Source organism: Crocuta crocuta, unplaced genomic scaffold (assembly GCF_008692635.1).
Source record: "Crocuta crocuta isolate KB4526 unplaced genomic scaffold, BGI_CrCroc_1.0 scaffold279, whole genome shotgun sequence".
Lineage (NCBI taxonomy): Eukaryota > Metazoa > Chordata > Mammalia > Carnivora > Hyaenidae > Crocuta > Crocuta crocuta.
In genome coordinates, this window is record NW_027551570.1 from 144,445 (window position 1) to 163,681 (window position 19,237).

General features: G+C 38.6%; 1 protein-coding gene across 6 annotated transcripts in view; it reads left to right on the forward strand.

The window, feature by feature from the left end:
* Positions 1-28: 28 nt before the first annotated feature.
* The window catches only part of LOC144220593 (uncharacterized), a 402,447-nt gene continuing 383,238 nt past the window's right edge, over positions 29-19,237 (forward strand). For all 6 annotated transcript variants that reach the window (XR_013331791.1, XR_013331790.1, XR_013331792.1 and 3 more), the window contains exon 1: positions 29-156. Coding sequence is in view for 3 of the 6 variants with exons in the window: in XM_077750900.1 (XP_077607026.1) it covers positions 51-156 (106 nt within the window). In the remaining 3 variants the exon portion in view is untranslated. The remainder of the gene's footprint in view (positions 157-19,237) is intronic.

Sequence of the window (19,237 nt, forward strand, 5' to 3'; positions counted from 1 at the left end):
GGCAGTTGTGCGCCCCCGGGGCCAGCCAGCCCGGGCGGCCGCTCCTCCCGATGCCAGGGCCGGGGCGCAGGGCGGCCGCCAGCAGGAGGAAGAAGGGCTCGGCGGGGGGAAGGAGAGAAAAGCTGCTGGGGGCGCCGAAAGCTCAGTCCAGCCGCGGTAAGTTGCGCGCAAAAGAGGTGTCTCGGTGCGGGTGGCGGAGTTGGCGGTGGGGCTGGGCACGGGGCTGGCGGGGCGCCCCCNGCTCGGCGCCCCGCAGACATGTGAGGTGGTGGGGGCCGGAGTGTAGATCGCAGAGCTTGAGGGGCTCCAGACACCACGCGCTGAGGGGACCAAGGGTCAGAGGAAGCAGCGGCAGGGGGCGACAGGGTCAGCCAGGCTCGGGCTGGGCCACCGAGGATGGGCTCCCTGCCGCAGGTCTCCTATTGGGTGTGTGCGTGGGGCGCGCTCCCTCCTCGGGAAACCTGGCGAAGTTGTTGGGATAAGAAAGCACAGCGGGCTAGCTTCGTGATTGTCTTTTCTTTTCATTTTCTTCCTTCGAATTCGTCTTTTTTCTTTTCTTTCTTTCTTTTTTGTTTCTTTTCAAGATCTTTCTTCCGGATGCACAGGATTTGAGGGCAATGTGGAAAGCTACTGAGTTACAGGAAGCCTTCTTCCTCCAGGGAAATAATTTTAACATTTAAGGTGGGGTTGGGAGGTTAAGGGCAAATCCGTGCCCCTGGATCTGATTGCTTTCCTGGTCCAGGGGATTGAGTTGGAAGAGAGAGCTCAGGGTCTGCGTGCCTTGTGACTTCTTGCATTTGGGGAGAAGTTTTATTGTGCGTGCAAATTGGGGTCAGAGGAAACCTGCGGCGCCCAATACACCCCCGCCCCTTGTGAAATGCCCAGTGTCCTGTCTGTGTCCCTTACAGTTCAGACTTGTCTGCATCACGTATTTCTGGGGACGATGTTTATGTCTGCTTCAGCCTGAGCTGCAGCGAAAGTAACAAGGAATGTAATGTTCCTGGGTGTTTGAGCATCATCTCCAAATCGTGGAAGCTTGAACTGACTTGGAAGACTTCTTTATGTTGTGTAGGTCTAAGGAAGGACCCTGAGCTGGTGCTTTTTGCTGACATTCCTGTGGTGCTTTCTGGGGATCTCACAGGGACATTTTTCTCTTCTCTTGAGGCTCTTTGCTACTTGTCTGTTAAAAGTGATTTTCATGTCCACTCAATTCTGGTTCACCATGTTCTCTGAAACCAGCTGCAAAGGTTTATCCCCTATTGGGTTTTCATGTCACCCTTGCTCCGTACTGAGTAATTTAGTCACTATACTCTGGTCCTTATGCATGAAAGGCAAATATGGGTCATTTCAAATTATGTAGATTGATGCAGCACAGCATGTCCGGGGGTTGCTGTGATTTCTTCACATTTCCTTCCAGATGTTCCTCAGAAATTAACTTGAGTGCTCTATGCATGGGGCTAAACCATAGACTAGGGGAATGGGCAAGCATCTTGAGTTAATGTATCATCTTAGATTTCAGGAAGTGAAGTGCTAGAAGCTATGCATGTTAGCAGACAGAAGCCTAAGCCAAAGTATAGGATGTCTGGACCGCTTTTCTTTGTCGGAGTGACTGAAGGACCTCGGGGTCATTTGACAAGAATAAGGACAACAGTAATAATAGCATCTAACATTTCTCCCAGTCACTGCACACTAAGCACTGTATTAAGGATACATATGTATAAAGGAGCTCTACAGCTCCTTTAAATACATAACAATCCCAGGAAGGCAACATCTTTCCTTCTCCATTTTGTGGATAAGGAAAAGGAGCCTTAGAGATGTAAACTTTGGAAAAGTTCCACGGTTAGTGTTAGAACCCAAGATTGCTGGACTTCAAAGTTGATTCCTCCAATCACGACTCAACCTTGTCGAGCCTCATTCGAAAAGTGGGAGGGCTATCTGAGTTCTAAGCCCCATGAAAAATTAGTGCCACATCATTGATTGATTTACAACTGTTTCAAATGTTTAACAGAAATGTCGAACTTAGACTTCAAATCAAATGAAAAATGTGTGGCATTTATGTAATTTGGCCTGCCATCTCTAGGGAGAGAGCTAAATGCTGAGGTCTTGCTGTTCCCCTTGACAATATTTCTTCTGTTACCCCTTTATTGTAAATCAATAGAAGGATTGTATTGCCTTTCTCTTAACAACATGTGATTTATAACATTAAATATACCTGGTGCTAACATCACATTTGTATGACTCTCCAGAGTTATCCTGAGGTCTACCTGGACACTCTCATATTTTAGCCAGCTTATAATTAATGCTCAGATCCTAACAGGATGTTGAATTTCTATTAAGAGATACAAGCAGCTTGTTTGAAAATTTCCTTTTTATTTTCAGCAGTATTTTCAAAACAATTACACCTCCTGCTGTGATTTGCTATTTACTAGGTGCATCAAAAGTTCAGTAATGAAAAACATTTGTAATTCAACAAAACATAGTGTCTCGTCTACAATAACAACTTTGGCTAAAAGATTCACATCCAATTTGGGGCTTATTTTATCTGAAATTTAATTAAGATGTTGCGTTCCTTACTGCGAAGTGTATGCAGGTAGTTGAGGACATCTCCTCCATTATTTTTCTTGTAATCTCCAACTATAAATTCATTACTGATGAGTTCTTCAGATAATTTATTATGTGCTTGTCTAAAGATTTTGAGGTTTTAAAACAAAGAACAAAAGCAACAAATACATTGTATTTGTCTCATTTCTTCATAAGCTGTAATTATGCTTATCTGGGGAATAGTGATGTATTTTAAGTCGCAGATCTGATTTGCCTGCACATGAATGGAATTATGAAATAAAAGGATATAAGTCCATTGGGAAACTAATGATATTCATGTCCCAGATGGGGGAACAACTTTGTAAAATAGAGAATCTTTGAGAAGTTATCTTACTAGGTTTCATTATGCTTGCATAGTATCTTACTGTTTTCAAATAAAATGATATTTCTCTCTTTCAGTAAACTAATAATTACTCCTGTGTTTTCTTTTGTCTTAGGGTTAAATTGTGTTTTCTAGTAGTAACGTAGCATTGCATAAAATTTACATTTGTGTCTTTTCTCTTGATATATTTGAAGTCTTAAAAATCATATTTTGTGTACTATAATCCATTTCTGAATACATTCGCAGAAATATAAAAACAGTATAGGAGTAAGATGCCTAGAGGTTTTGTTTGTTTTTTAGAAGTAGTTAATGAGGTTATTACAGTGGTTAACATATTTAACCGTAGTAATGAAGTATTGAAACTAATTATAAATATGAATTATTGAGCTACAAAATATTTTATGATGAGTCTTATAAGTGCGTTAACCTTATAATCACATGAGAAATGTGTTTGACAAATTTTTTGTTTCATATTTTCACAAAAGGACTACGAGTTTATTTGCTATTGTTTGGTGATTTGAACAACCAAATCTCTGGGAAATGATTTAGACTCTCAAAGCATCTGGGTCACATTGATATCACAGCCTGAAGAAACTGATATTTGGGAAGGATTTTTTTGTTTGTTTGTTTTAATGTTTGTTTATTTTTGAGAGAAAGAGAGAGAGACCATGAGCAGGGGAGGGGTGGAGAGCAAGGGAGACACTGAATCCCTAGCAGGCTCCAGGCTCTGAGCTATTAGCACAGAGCCTGTCATGGGGCTCGAACTCACAAACTGCGTGATTATGACCTGAACCGAAGCCGGACACTTAACTGACTGAGCCACCTAGGTGTCTCTGGGAAGGATTTTTAATTTTTAATGTTGCAAGAGTTTAGAGCTCAAGGTAAATGAAACTCATTAGTTTTTTGACAGGTGCTCTAAAGAGAGAGTTTGAATAAAATAATGCCTGTGAGTTGAACATAAAGCAAGCATTTAAGTAGCCTCTTTGGAAACTGATTGCAGCTCAAATGGAGTTATGCGCCTGAAATTTGTTGGTGCAATTAATTTGAACAAGTAATTAACAAATACATTTGAGATTATTTAAAAAATTCCAGTATGCTAAAAATGCATTAATTTATGTAATCTAGGGCTTGCTAAGATTGGCAAAGACTCCTATTTCTGGACTGACCCAGCCTTAACTTAAAAAATAAAAGTAAAGCTCAATGAGGGAGAACTTTAAGGATATTGAGAAGCAGAGATGAAAGAGATTTCTTCACAAAGTCTTTATCACATTTGAAATGTGATTTTAATCAGATCCAAATAATTCTGTACCACTTTTAGTGTTTTGCAGAGATTGAGAATTGGATTCAAAGAGTGTCTTCTTCCTAACCTACTGATGCACGGGTAGAGAATACTAGAACGGAGTTTTAGAGTGGCAACAGGGAACTCCAGGCCATTTAATGACTTTATTACTTTGTCTGTAGTGTCATCCAACCATTTGTTTCATTTTTTGCCTTATTTGAAACACAAAGCGGCATTCCTCTCCGATCTGGAATTATACGTACCAAAGTTGGCAAACATACAGCATTTCTAAACTGGTCTCTTAAGTCAGAGGTTTGCAGTAAAGGACAGTTCTTAACTTTGCATCTATGTAATTATGTAGTCCATCTTCCTGCAAACAGTACTTATCTTGGCATATCTTCATTACCCATTAGACCTATCTGTCTCCATGAGAAGAACAATTACTATTACAGTGCAGTGTTAAGGTGGTCCATTTGAGGATTTAGCTAAGGTTTCTTATAACACGGGGTCAGACGTTCTCTGTTTAGTTTTATTGTGGTCTTGTGAGGTGTTCTTTTTTACATATCTAAAGAGTTAATCACTGCTGTTTTTATAATTTTAACATTAAAAAACTATTAGGATTGCTTTCTCCTTTAACAATCTCTCATCTACCCTCAAATGAAATGAAGGAAACAATAATGAAGTATGTCTATATTATTTTTACTTTACTTTTACTTAAACAAAGAAATGTACTTGAAACTCCAGAAGGCATCCTGAAAACTCGAGATTTTAAAACTATTTTGTTGGGCACCTGGGTGGCTCAGTTGGTTGGCATCCGACCTTGGCTCAGGTCATGATCTCATGGTTCATGGGTTCAAGCCCCACTTCGGGCTCTGTGCTGGCAGCTTGGAGCCTGGAGCCTGCTTCAGATTCTGTGTCTCCCCCTCTCTCTGCCCCTCACCCACTCACACTCTATCTCTCTCTCTCTCTGTTTCAAAAATAAACAACAACAAAAAAAAAAGCTGTGAGAATTTAGTCAACTTATTGTACATTGCTTTAGCTATAACATATACTAAGTGATTGAATCTCATAGGTTAATTGATCACCATCATGTATTAGTTTTCTATAGTTACTCTACCAGATTGCCACAAACGCAGTGGCTTCAAACAACAGAAATGAATTCTCTCACAAGTCTGGAGGTCAGAAATCTGGAATCAGTATCAGTGGACTGAAATCAAGGTCTCAACAAGGCCGTGCACCCTCTGGAGGCTCTAGGGACAGAATCTGTACTTTGCCTCTTGCAGCTTCTGGTGGCCATTTGCATTTCTTAATTTGCGGTCCAATCACTGTAGTCCCTGCCTTTGTCTTTCCATTGCCTTCTCCTCTGGGAGTCTAATTTCCCTCTGCTTTTCTCTTTGAAGTACATTTGTGATTGTATTAAGGGCCTAAACTGATAATCCAGAATAATTTCTTACTTTCTGGTCCTGAGCTTAATCCTACCTGCAATGACTCTTTTCCCAAAGAAGGTGACATTTACAGGTTCTGGGCGCTGGGGTCTGAGGCCCTGGAGTGGGAATGCTGGAGAGTTATTATTTTGTCTACTATAATCATCACTCTTACATTTTTATACTATGCTAGATGTATGAAAAGATAGCAGAGCCAATATAACTAAATTGTGGAAAATGTAGAAGGTAACAGAATTTTCATATATTTTTAAAGAACGTTTTCTTATGTTCAAATTTTGACTAGATTTTTTTGGTCAAAGACTTCAGCGCAATTAATTATTTTCTGTTCACTTTAACATAATGCAGTCAGTAAATACGTGATGAATGGTTACTAGGTGCTTACAGAGTATTGATGCTGGAGATATCAGAGTTGACAGGGAAAGTAAGATCCTGGACTCATGGAGTCTTTTAGTGTACAACAAATAACTAGACAAGTAGTGCCTTTTAACCAGTACTTTCATGGAGTACAATTGGTCCTTTATGTTTAATTCAAAATTTCAGGAACAAAGAATTACCATTAAGCTCAGGTTAGAGATAAGGAACTAAGCTAGGAAATATACATACACATAGCTAGGACAGGAAAATTTTTGAACTCTGTTCCTTCTGGTTATACTATATGTGCCATAAAATAAAACGAAACATCAGGAACAAATTTAACAAAATAAATAAAAATAAAAGTTTTGGAATATAAACAATTTGTCAATCACATAATTTAATTAACTAGAAATATCAACTCATAAGATATTATGGTTAATTGGACTTGGGTTTAGCTGAAATGTTAAGAGCTTCTCTTTCGGAATTGTTACATTTTACATTTTTTAAAAGGTATTGGTTGATTTTCTGGCTTTAGTGAATAGACACTATTTATGTACTTATTTATTCCTTACCTTTTTAAAGAAAATGATCATAATACATAAACCATGAAAAACTCTATCCCCTTTAAACAATAACTCCACATTCTCCTCTCCCTATTACCTGGCAACCATCTTTCTACTTTCTGTTTGTATGATTTTGACTACTGTAAGTGCCTCATATAAGTGGAATCATAGAATAATTGTCTTTTTGTGACTGGCTTATTTTACTTAGCATAACGTCTTCAAGGTTCATCCATGTAGAAAAGCATATATTAGAATATTTCCTTCCTATTATATGTATATATGACATTTTGTTTATCCACGCATCTGTCGATGGGCACTTGGGTTGCTTCCGCATTTTGCCTATTGTGTATTATGCTGCTGTGAACATAGATGTACAAATATCTTTTCCAAGTTGCTTTCAATCCTTTAGGAACATACCCGGAAGTGGAATGGCTGGATCACATAGTAATTCTGTTCGTAATTTTTTGAGGAACTGCCATAATGGTTTTTTTCGTGACTGTACCGTTTTACATGCCCAGCGCACAAGGGTTCCAATTTCTCTGATTCATTTTCTGCTTCATTCGTTTGTTCCTTCGTTGGCCAGCCTGCCTGCCTGCCTGCCTTTTTTCCTTCCTTCCTTTTCATTGTTGTTGTTGTTTTAATGGTAGCCATTTTAGTGGGTATGAGATGGTATCTCACTGTAGTTTCTTGAGAGCGAGAGAGATAGGGCCTGCACATGTGCACGCATGGGGGCAGGGCAGAGAGAAAGGGAGACCTAGAATCCAAAGCAGGCTCCAGGCTCTAAGTTGTCAGCACAGCACCCTATGTGGGGCTCTAACTCAAGAACGTGGAATCATGACCTGAGCCAAAGTCTGAGGCTTTAGTGTCTTGAATATTTTTTTGTGTGCTTAGTGACCATTTGTATGTCTTCTTTGGAGAAAAGTCTGTTTAAGTCATTTGCTCATTTTTGAGTTAGTTTGCTTATTTTGCTGCTGCTGCTGTTTTACTAATGCACTATTATCTTTTGGTTAATCCCTTATTTGGTATATGATTTGCAAGTTGTCCCTATTCTATGATATGCCTTTTTACTCTGTTGGTAATGTTTTTTAGATGTACAGATTAAAACATTTTTCAAGGTCCAATTTGTTCACTTTTAATTTTGTTCCCTGGGCCTTTGATGGTATATCTTAGAAAACAATGTGTCTTTACCTTTTTGACAATGAGTTTGAGATGTTTTAAAAACAGTGTCGGGTGCTTGGGTGGCTCAATTGGTTAAGGGTCTGACTCTTAATTTTGGCTCAGGTCATGATCTTGCAGTTCATGAGTTCGAGCCCTGCATCAGTCCCCACACAGAGCCTGCTTGGGATTCTCTTTCCCTGTCTCTCTGCCCCTATTCTGCTCACTCTCTCTCTGAAAATAGATAAATAACCTTAAAAATGTAAAATATTTCTAAATTAGATTTACAAAATAAGGGACTAGAATGAAAAGGAATAAACTATAGTTGCAGACTAAAATATAAATAATCTCACAAATGTAATGTTGACCAGCAAAGGTCAGAAAGCCCAAAAAGCCTGATTCCATTCACACACTGTTCAAAATTAAGTAAAGTTAATGTATAAATATATCAATATATCATAGTTTCTAGAGGGGAAGGGGACAAGATGCTGAAATGTTCTATTTCCTGATCTGAGTGTTGATTATATGGTTTTATTCACCTGCAAAAATTCATCAAATTGTACATATGATTTATGCACTTCTGTGTATTTGAATTAAACTTAAGAAAGTTAAAGATCAGTTTGTCATTCTGAAGCACATGACAAAGAGAAATTTCCTTAGGAGTAGGAAAGATAGGAAAAGAAATGCCCCAGTATGTGTTCTAAGGGTTTATCCACTTGGAAGACTTGGTCCATATATTGGCTCTAAGGTTTTATTTATTTATTTTATTTTAGTGAGAGAGAGCAAGTGAACTGGGGAGAGAGAAAAAGAGAGAGAGAATCTTAATCAGACTCCAAGCTCAGTGTGGAGCCTGACATGGGGCTCAATCCCATGACCTAATCATGACCTGACCTGAAATCAAGAGCTGGATACTCAACCAACCAAGCTATTCAGGAGCTCTTGGCCCTAAGTTTTTAAACAACGATCTGATCCATAGACACAGGTATCATCAGAACTCCGTTGTTCAAGAGAAAAACACCATTCCTAGGACTGGGATTGGAAGGAAGTTTTCCCATGAGTCTTCATGAAAAAGGAAGTGAATGATGCAGTGAACAACATCTGTGTTGTTAATGTAGCAGAGACTTTGAGAGGAATCTTTCTTATAACATGAAGAGCAATTTAGTTATTGGATACTTTTGGATACTTTCTGGTTTGTCTTTAAACATTTCAAAGTCTCTAGAGAAATGGGAAGGTCATGTATCCTTTAGGTAACACTTTATAAATTTTGCTTCCTTTAATCACACTTTTGGCCATGCTTGCATGGCAGTGAGTGTGAGCCCTCTTACTTAGACAGATTCATAGTGCTGATACTCCTTGTGACGAGTTAAAAACTGGAGTCAGCCTGACTCTTTGGAGAACCTGGGAAAATGTATACCTTCCAGGAATTAAAGGGGTACTTCTGAAGTAAGCAATGGGCAAGTTCATATTTGCCTAAAGAATAAGTAGGATACACTGAATTAATTTGGATTTCCTTCAATAATTCTTCACAAGTCTCCCCAACATCAATGATCTAGACAATGATAACTATAATCCCATAGAGAATAATTCTTTTATGACAAGGACCATGTGGTAATAATCTTTCTACCTCCTGCAGTGCTTGACAGTGCCTTGAACAAAGTAGGTATCCCAAAACATTGTTGAATGAGTAAATAATTAAATTCCACAATGTGGTAGACACAGAATTTGTAGAGAGTTGAGCTAGTTATCACAATCTTAAGATACTCTGAGAATTGTCTTAAAAGCAGCATAATACTCTATCAAATTTTTGTATACTGTATCATTTGGTCTCTCCTGAGTAGAGATGATTAGATCATTCATTAATTAATAGCTTTTAGTCAGTTGAATAAAGATTTTTAGTACCTCACAAGGAAAAGTTTGACCTTAGGAAATTGCTTTCAAAATACCATTTTTCAGTTCCTATGGATTTTGGTGAACACTTTGTATTTGTAGAAATTCCTTATTTTTTAAAAAATTTTAAAAATGTTTATTTTTGAGACAGAGAGAGACAGAGCTTGAGGCAGGGAGGGGCAGAGAGAGAGAGAGGGAGACACAGAATCAGAAGCAGGCTCCAGGCTCTGAGCTGTCAGCACAGAGCCTGATGCAGGGCTAGAATCCAGGAACCATGAGATCATGGCCTGAGCAGAAGTCAGATGCTTAACTGACTGAGTCACCCAGGCGCCCTTAGAAATTCCTTATTAATGAGTGGCATAACTCTTAATTATTATCATAAATTATGTCTGATCCCAATGTGTACTTCCGTGACTCTATGTAAATAAAAAACCAGAACAAGTTAACCTGAAGAGATGATACCAAAAATTTTAAAAGCTTTCTCTGTTTATTTATTTATGTATTTATGTATGTATTTATTTATTTATTTAATTTGAGAGCTAGAGAGCAGGAGCAGGGAAGAGGGGAGGCAGGGTTATGGAGAAGAATGAGAGAGAGAGAGAGAGAGAGAGAATGAATTCCTGGGATCATGACCTGAGCTGAAATCAAGAGTCATACGCTCAACTGACTGAGGCACCCAAGGGCTCCAAAAAATGTTTTCTCTTTTTAGATCATAAATTAGAACATGATTTCTGAATTGAAATTTCCAAAAGTTGAAGAGGAACCCTTCAGAACTCTGAGGAAGTCAGAAGGAAGAATTTCTTCCTTAAAAGACTGCCTTTCACTAAATACAAGTTTCCCTAATAAAGATTTTTTAGCATGCATGAGAAAGTTTGAGGAAAAGCAAAATACTTTTCAGGGTAGAAAAGGTTTGCATTATGAATGATGGGATTCACATTTCTTTTCCATTTAGAGCAAGCCTTTTTTACTGTCAATGCACACACTAAAACACACACAGGAAACAATAAAATAGTGTTTCACAGAATACAGAAATGACATCTGTAATTTGTCATTTGTTTCTTCCCACATGTTATTAGGTGGGTATGTGCTACCATGACCACAGTTACATTTTTTTTAAGATAAGGAAACAAAAGGTCAAGTGATTTGGCAAGGTCAAGCAACTGGTAAGTAGCAAAGTTGGATCATGAACTAACCTTGTCTGACTCAAAGCCTGATGTTCCCTCTGCTCCCCTGAATAGTTTCCTTTTCTTTCCACTTATGCAGGAAAATAGCTTCTGTTAAGTCTATCATAAATTGGAATGAATTACTTGGGACAGTGATAGTCTATGACTGGAATGGAGATGAGAACAATCAATAAATGACAGTATTAAGGGAGTACTAATGAAACTTTAATTTGAAAATTGCTCTGAAATGTATTCCAAGATAGGTTTTATAACCACACTCAGATCTGATGTGAAGATAAACTAATTTTATGCAAATACTAAAGTGACTTTAACAGTTATGTTATATACCTTGATGTGGTCCTTAAGGAAAATTGTCAGGACCATTAATAAGTTTCTAAATTGATTAGGCTAATTTGGTACTCCAAAAGGCATCTTCCTATAAATTAATGCTGCCTATTACATTCTGATTATAGCAAATTGCTTGCTTTCCATGCCCGAGTTTGAAAGTTTCCAGTCTCTGCATTTTTGTGCTTTCCCAGTGGTTGGCTTTACATTTTGTCTTGCCACACCACAACAATGAATCATCTTGTCCATTAGCTGAGTTTGGAAATTCTGTGTTATTCAATGAATTTGTTTTTACTCCATCCTTCTGATAATTTGAAACCTGGCAACTTAACTACTTTCCCAAATGTGTTTGTGATGCAACATCAACGAGTTTTGTTTTGAACAGCAAAAGACTGCCATGGTTTGGGTTTCTTTTTTCCCTCATCCTTACAAATCAAATGCAATATTTTAATAACTGACATTGTGTGTTTCAGAATAATAAAAGGTTTAGGGTAATAATAGCTAGTGATCTCTAGAGGGGCAGCATAATCAAATAATATTAGAAGGCTCTCAATTTTTATAACCTGATGGAAACTGAAATGTGCCAACTGAGTGATCACCCTGATTATCAGAGTCTCCTAGGAATACACAGTTATTCATTTCTTTTTCATGAATTCATACTAAAGGAGAGTCAAAACATTAAAGTCACAGTGTTATTTCTTTGTTTCTAACACTTAAAGCATGAGGTGAACAGAGGGACACACAGTGAGACAACGTATGTCAACACAATGTGCCTCTCCTGCCCCCTACGGTGAACAGGGCATGCAAGGGCATTGGTATTTTTTCCATTTTGAAGGAATATTTGAGACTTCATGTCATTGCTTTGTTATTAAAAGAAACAGCATTGAATCTTGGAAGTTGGCTCTTATAGAAGCAGCAGTGGAGTCTAGTAAAAATGATGGTAATAAATTACAAAACTTTGGTTGATTTTCATAATGTGAAGAGAGAATACAGTGAAGCATGTCTTTTAAGATGCTGCCAAGCACTGCACAATACTTATTGCGTCTGGAGCTAGAATCGTGGTGCTGATTCCGAGAATATGGCTGTGTATGTATGGGGATATAATGTGTGTCCGCACACTAAAGTCATTTGGAAGTCATTGGGAGGTTAGTTTGAGGATGGCTTGGCACAGTTTTGTGGAAAATGGTAAAAGTAGTTTGCTTTAAAAGAATAAAATTACCAGGCATATGTTTTCAGGAAAGAAATCATGCTCTTCCAATAGTCTAGTAAAAGTTTATTTAGCTCTTGTTTTATTAGTTCCTGAAACTTTTCAGAAAATGAAACAAGTTGTAAGAGTTCAACTGTGAATACTTTCCAAGATAACATTGGAAATGTCCCCAAAGAGGAGCTTGTTAAAGCTAGTCAAGTGGCTGTGATTTTAACAGTCGCAGTAATCTCAACCTCCTGTGTGATGTTTGTAGCTTTTCTTTTGCCATCCATTCAAATAAGAAAGTGATCCCACAGACAATTTTGAAAACTTAGCTCTACGTTAAAAGTACCTTTGTTTTTGAACATTATGCTGCCTTTACTACATATACCTCATTCTCTTTTACAACCCCCTTAAAAAATTATATGCCCCAGAAGTATAAATGACTTTATACTTTCATTTGTTTACATGTGGTTCATAATTAGTTTTCATACCAGTAAGAGATGTCTCCAAAGGGTGTCATTTCCTGTCATTTCTGCTGGTCTTCCCATTGTCCTTTCAAGCTGAGCTCATCATTTTGCCTCTAAATTCAGCTCCCCCCTTTTTTTTTTATGTTTTTTTTTTTTTTTTTTAATTTCTAGGGGAGAGAGAGAGACAGTGTGAGCAGGGGAGGGTCAGAGAGAGAGGGAGTCACAGACTGAAACAGGCTCCAGGCTCCGAGCCGGCAGTCAGCACAGAGCCCGACGCGGGGCTCGAACCCACGAACCGCGAGATCATGACCTAAGCGAAAGTCGGACGCTTAACCGACTAAGCCACCCAGGCGCCCCTCAGCTCCCCTTCTTCTTGACTTGATTTTTTGTCTCAATACCAACACTGTTTTCTCAGAGTTTAACTAATTCTATACATTAAAGCTTTTTTAATGCTTATTTATTTATTTATTTATTTATTTTGGAGGTGGGGGGCAGAGAGAGGGAGAGAGAGAGAATCCCCAGCAGGCTCCATGCTGTCAGCACAGAGTCTAATGTGGGGCTGGCTTGAACTCATGAAACTGTGAGATCGTGACCTGAGCTGAAATCAAGAATTGGACACTTAACCAACCGAGTCACCCCGGTGCCCCTCAGTGTGGCCGCTTTAAACCTACCATCATTAGGTAATTCTAGGAGGAGGCTGCAGTTGATGTAACTAACTTAAAATACATACAGAAATACTGTTATGCAACTTCTAGGAGATTTTTCTGTCTTGCAGAATCCAATACCTCCTTACAAATGAGCTGGTATTAGCCTTTTACTAGAAAGAAAAATAACATACACAGCATTTGCATTTTGCTCCGAATTGCTGGTGGTGTCTAACCTGCTTGGGATTCTCTCTCTCTACCCCTCCCCAACTCATGCTGTCTCTGTCTCTCTCAAAATAAAGAAATAAACTTTAAAAAATAAAATGGCCACACTGAGAGAAGCATTCTATAATTACATTTTCATTTTGTTCCCAGTAAATAAGTCACAATGGGCAAAAAGAGTTTTACAGGTTTTTAAATTTTTTTAATTAATTTTTTTGTATAGGGAGTCACAGCAGCCTACTTCTTGCTAAATGTCAGAAGTCATCTGCTTCCATTTCCTGGGTTCTGGGCCTGGATGTGTAACCAGATGATTTGTAGTTATGATATTGGGTCATTAAATCATAGAGATAGTTCTCGTAACTTTGGAGATGAGTATTTTGCCATTTAAAATTTCACTTCCAACTGGACATCTATTCTCACTGCCACTCTTCTTCTAATGCTTAGTAGCTGCCTTCCTATAAAGGCTGTTCAAAATTTTGTCCTGCATTTCAAATCCTTGATCCAATGCCAACTCTTAAATTCAGAATATTATCTGCTTTCTGTTTCTTAGATGAAATGAAGGTCATTAGACAGGTACACCTTCACATTTTCCTTCTTTCATCACCAGTTTCATTTATAACCATCCTGATTCACATCTCCATCTCAAAAAGATTGCTATTTCAATACCCACTTACTTATTTTATAATCCCACTTCCTCCTGGTACCTCTTAAACATTCATCAATTACTCATCCTCTCTCTTAAAACTTCACTCTCTTTTTCCCCATCTGCTCACCCTCCAGATCTGTTGTTTTCTCCTTTCTGTATAGAATAACTTCCTTCAAGTTGCTGTCCCAAATCTCTCCGTGGAATCACTGTCAAACGTTTAGAAAGGCCAGTCCCATGCTTTTCTTTCATTGCTTCCTCTCACCGTGTCGTACTTCTGAGATACTTTTGCAGGGTTATGCATGAGCTTGATGTCAAATCCAAACGTCTCTTTTCCACATTACTTCGTGTTAAACATGCTAAAATATTGGACTCTGCAGACTGTACTTATTCATTCATAGATACTGACTGCCCGATACTGCATAAAGTTCACAACCTGGAAATAGGGATAGGATTCAACATTTCATTTCCAGGAACGTAAAGTTACCCGGGAAATTAGGAAATAATTTAAAATAGAGCGTATACATTGCTTGTAGTGATTAGATATGTTTACTAATCACTCACTTGGAAGGATTGTAATAATCCAGACTCCTGAAATAAGGTTATGACATATCATTTGCTCTAGCCAAGAAAATGTGATCGAAAGTGATTTGTCACTTTTTGGCAGAAGACTTGAAAAGCTGGTGTGTGATGTGTTAGGTTCCATTCCTCTGTCACGGATATCAACACAGTGTTATATATATCTATATATTTTTTTCTTAAATAGTATATTGTCAAGGTGGCTTCCATATAACACCCAGTGCTCATCCCAACAAGTGCCCTGCTCCGTGCCCATCACTCCCCTTCCCTTCTCCCCAACCCTCATCAGCCCTCAGCTTGTTCTCAGATTCAAGAGTCTCTCATGGTTTGCCTCCCTCCCTCTCCCCAACTATTTTCCCCCTTTTCCTCCCCCATGGTACTCCGTTAAGTTCCTCATAATCCTCCTATACGTGCAAGCATATGCTATCTGTCTTTCTCTGCCTGACTTATTTTGCTCAGCATAACACCCTCAAGGTCCATCCATGTTGCTACACATGGCCAGATTTCATTCGTTCTCATTGCCATGTAGTATTCCCTTGTATAGCTAAACCACATCTTCTTGATTCATTTGTCAGTTAGTGAACAGTTAGGCTCTTTCCATATTTTGGCTATTGTGGAGAGTGCTGCTATGCTCCACATCCTCACTTGTATCTAGAGTCTCCTGATTTGTTCATTTTTGCCACTGTGACTGGCGTGAGGTAGATCTCAGTGTGGTTTTGATTTGTATTTCCCTGATGATGAGGGACACTGAGCATCGTTTCATGTGTCTGTTGGCCATCTGGATGTCCTCTTTGGAGAAGAGTCTGTTTCTGTCTTCTACCCATTTCTTCACTGGTTTGTTTGTTTTTCAGGTGTGGAGTTTGGTGAGTTCCTTATAGCTTTTGGATACTAGCCCTTTAGCTGATATGTCATTTGCAACTATCTTTTCCCATTCCATCAGTTGCCTATTAGTTTTATGGATCATTTCTTTTGCCGTGCAGAAGCTTTTAATCTTGATGCGGTCCCAATAGTTTATTTTTGCTCTTGATTCCCTTGCCTTTGGGGATGTGTCAAGTAAGAAATTGCTGCAGTTGAGGTCAAGGAGGTTGTTTCCTCCTTTCTCCTCTAGGGTTTTGAAGGTTTCCTGTCAAACATTCAGGTCCTTTATGCATATGAGTTTATTTTTGTGTATGGTGTGAGAAAATGATCTAGTTTAATTCCTCTGCATGTTGTTGTCCAGTTCTCCCAGCACCATCTGTTAAAGAGGTTGTCTTTTTTCCATTGGATACTCTTCCTGCTTTGTCAAAGATTAGTTGGCCATACAATTATGGGTCCAATTCTGAGTTCTCTATTCTATTCCATTGGTCTATGTGTCTGTTTTTGTGTCAATCCCACACTGTCTTGATGATGACAGTTTTGTAGTAGAGGCTAAAGTCTGGGATGGTGAAGCCACCTGTTTTGATTTTCTTCTTCAATATTTGGGTATTTGGGGTCTTTTGTGGTTCCACACAAATTTTAGGATAGTTTTTTCTACCTTTAAGAAGAATGCTGGTGGAATTGTGATTGGAATTGCATTGAATGTGTAGATTGTTTTGGGTAGTAATGACATTTTAACAATATTTATTGCTCCAATCTATGAGCATGAAATGTTTTTCCATTTCTTTGTCTTCCTCAATTTCCTTTATAACTTTTCTATAGTCTTCATCATACAGATCTCTTATATCTTTGGTTAGGTTTATTCCTAGGTATTTTATGTTTTTTGTGCAATTGTGAATGGGATTAGTTTTTTGATTTCTCTTTCTTTTGTTTCATTATTGGTGTATAAAAATGCAACCGATATCTGTACAGTGATTTTGTATGCTGCCACTTTACTGAATACATGGATCAGTTCTAGTAGGCTTCTGGTGGCGTCGGGTTTTCTATGTAGAGTATCATGTCGTCTGTGAAAAGTGAAAGTTTGATTGCCAATTCTGATGCCTTTTATTTCCGTTAGTTGTCTGATTGCTGATGCTGGGACTTCCAGCTCTATGTTAAACAACACTGGTGACAGTGGACATCCCTGTCGTGTTCCTGATCTCAGAGGGAAAGCTCTAAGTATTTCCACGTTGAGGATGATGTTAGCTGAGGGCTTCTCATAAATGGCTTTTATGATGTTTAAGTAAGTTCCTTCTATCCCGACTTTCTCCAGGGTCTTTATTAAGAAGGGATGCTGTATTTTGTCATGCTTTTTCTGCATCTACCGACAGGATCATATGGTTTTTATCTTTCCGTTTGTTAATGTGATGTATCACATGATTGATTTGCGCATATTGAACCAGCCCTGTAACCCAGGAATGGATCCCACTTGATCATGGTGGATAATTCTTTTTATGTGCTGTTGCATTCGATTTGCAAGTATCTTGTTGAGGAGTTTTGCATCTGTATTCGTCAAGCATATCGGCCTGTAGTTCTCTTTTTTTGCCTGGTCTCTGTCTGGCTTTGGATTCAAAGTGATGCTGGCTTCGTAGAATGAGTCCGGAAGTTTTCCTTTGATTTCTATTTTTTGGAATAGCTTGAGAAGAATGGGTATTAATTCTGTTTTAAATGTCTGGTAGAATTACCGAGGGTAGCCATCTGGTCCAGGGCTCTTNGTAGCATATTACTATCCATAAGATTCTTTCTGTTTGTGATTAATTGGTTTATGTATTTAGGTGCCCCCATATTTGGTGCATAAACATTTATAATTGTTAGCTCTTCCTGATGGATAGACCCTGTAATTATTATATCATGCTCTTCTTCATCCCTTGTTACTACCTTTAATTTAAAGTCCAGTTTGTCTGGTATAAGTATAGCTACTCCAGCTTTCTTTTGACTTCAAGTAGCATGATAGAGATTTCTCCATCCCCTTACTTTCAATCTGAAGGTATCTTCCAGTCTAAAATGAGTTTCTCATAGACAGCAAGTACATGGATTGTTTTTTATCCATTTGCTACCCTATGTCTTTTGATTGAGGCATTTAGCCCATTTACATTCAGTGTTATTATTGAAAAATATGGGTTTAGAGTCATCGTGTCCTTTGTGAGATTCATGCTTGTGGTGGTGTCTCTGGTACCTTGTGTTCCTTGCAACATTTCCCTCAGAGAGTCCCCCTCAGGATTTCTTGTAGGGCTGGTTTAGTGGTGACAAGTTCTTTCAATTTTTGTTTATTTGGAAAGACTTTTATCTCTCCTTCTCTTCTGAATGAGCGGCTTGATGGATAGAGGCTTCTTGGCTGCATATTTTTTCTGTTCCTCACATTGACGATTTCTTGCCATTCCTTTCTGGCCTGCCAAGTTTCAGAAGATAGGTCTGTCACCACTCTGATAGGTTTCCCTTTGTATGTTAGGGCCCTTTTATCCCTAGCTGCTTTCAGAATTCTCTCTTTGTCTTTATATTTTGCCAGTTTCACTATGATATATCTCGCGGAAGATCAATTCAAGTTACACATGAGGAGAGTTCTCTCTGCCTCTTGGATTTCAATGTCTGTTTCCTTCCCCAGATTGGGGAGTTCTCTGCTATAATTCGTTCAAGGACTCCTTCAGCGCCTTTCCCTCTTTCTTCCTCTTCTGGAATTCCTATGACATGGATATTGTTCTGTTTGATTGTATCGCTCAGCTCTTGAACTCTCCTTTCGTGTTCCTGGATCAGTTTCTCTCTCTTTTTCTTGGTTTCCTCTTTTTCTCTAATTGTGTCTTTTAAATCACCTATTCTCCTCTCTGCCTCTTCAATCCATGCATTGGATGCCTCCATTTTATTATGCAGCTCATTTATAGCATTTTTAAATTCATCACAACTACCTTTAAGCTCCATAGTCTTTGTAGCAGTAGTTTCTCTGATGTCTTCCATGCCTTTTTCAAGCCCAGCAATTAATTTTATGACTAGTGTTCTTAATTCTTGTTCAATTATGTTGTTTATATCTGTTTTGAGCAGTTCTTTAGCTGTGGTTTCTTCTTGGAATTTCTTTAGTGGAGAGTTCTTCTGTTTTGTCACTTTGGCTAACTTTCTGTCTCCTGTTAGTTTTAAAAGCTTTTAATGCACTCTGCACCTGCGAGTACTGCTGTATTAAAGAAGGCTCCTTGATTGTCCCGGGAGTGCCCATTCAGGAAGTGTTCTTTGAATGGTGTCTCTTGTTCTCTCTTGTTGAGACCTTGGTTGTTTTATTTCCCTACTCGTAGTGGCATTTGGGACTCTCCACCATGTGTTCTTTGGGTTTTTTCTTGAGGTAACCCTGGAAAAGAAAACAGACATACAAACACACAGGGAACAAAGGCACAGCAATGCACAGACAAATCCAACAAAACTGCAGACCAAAAGGAAAAAAGATAAAGAAAAAGAAGAGAAAAAAAAGCGGAAGGAGGAAAATAAATAAATATAAAAAGAAA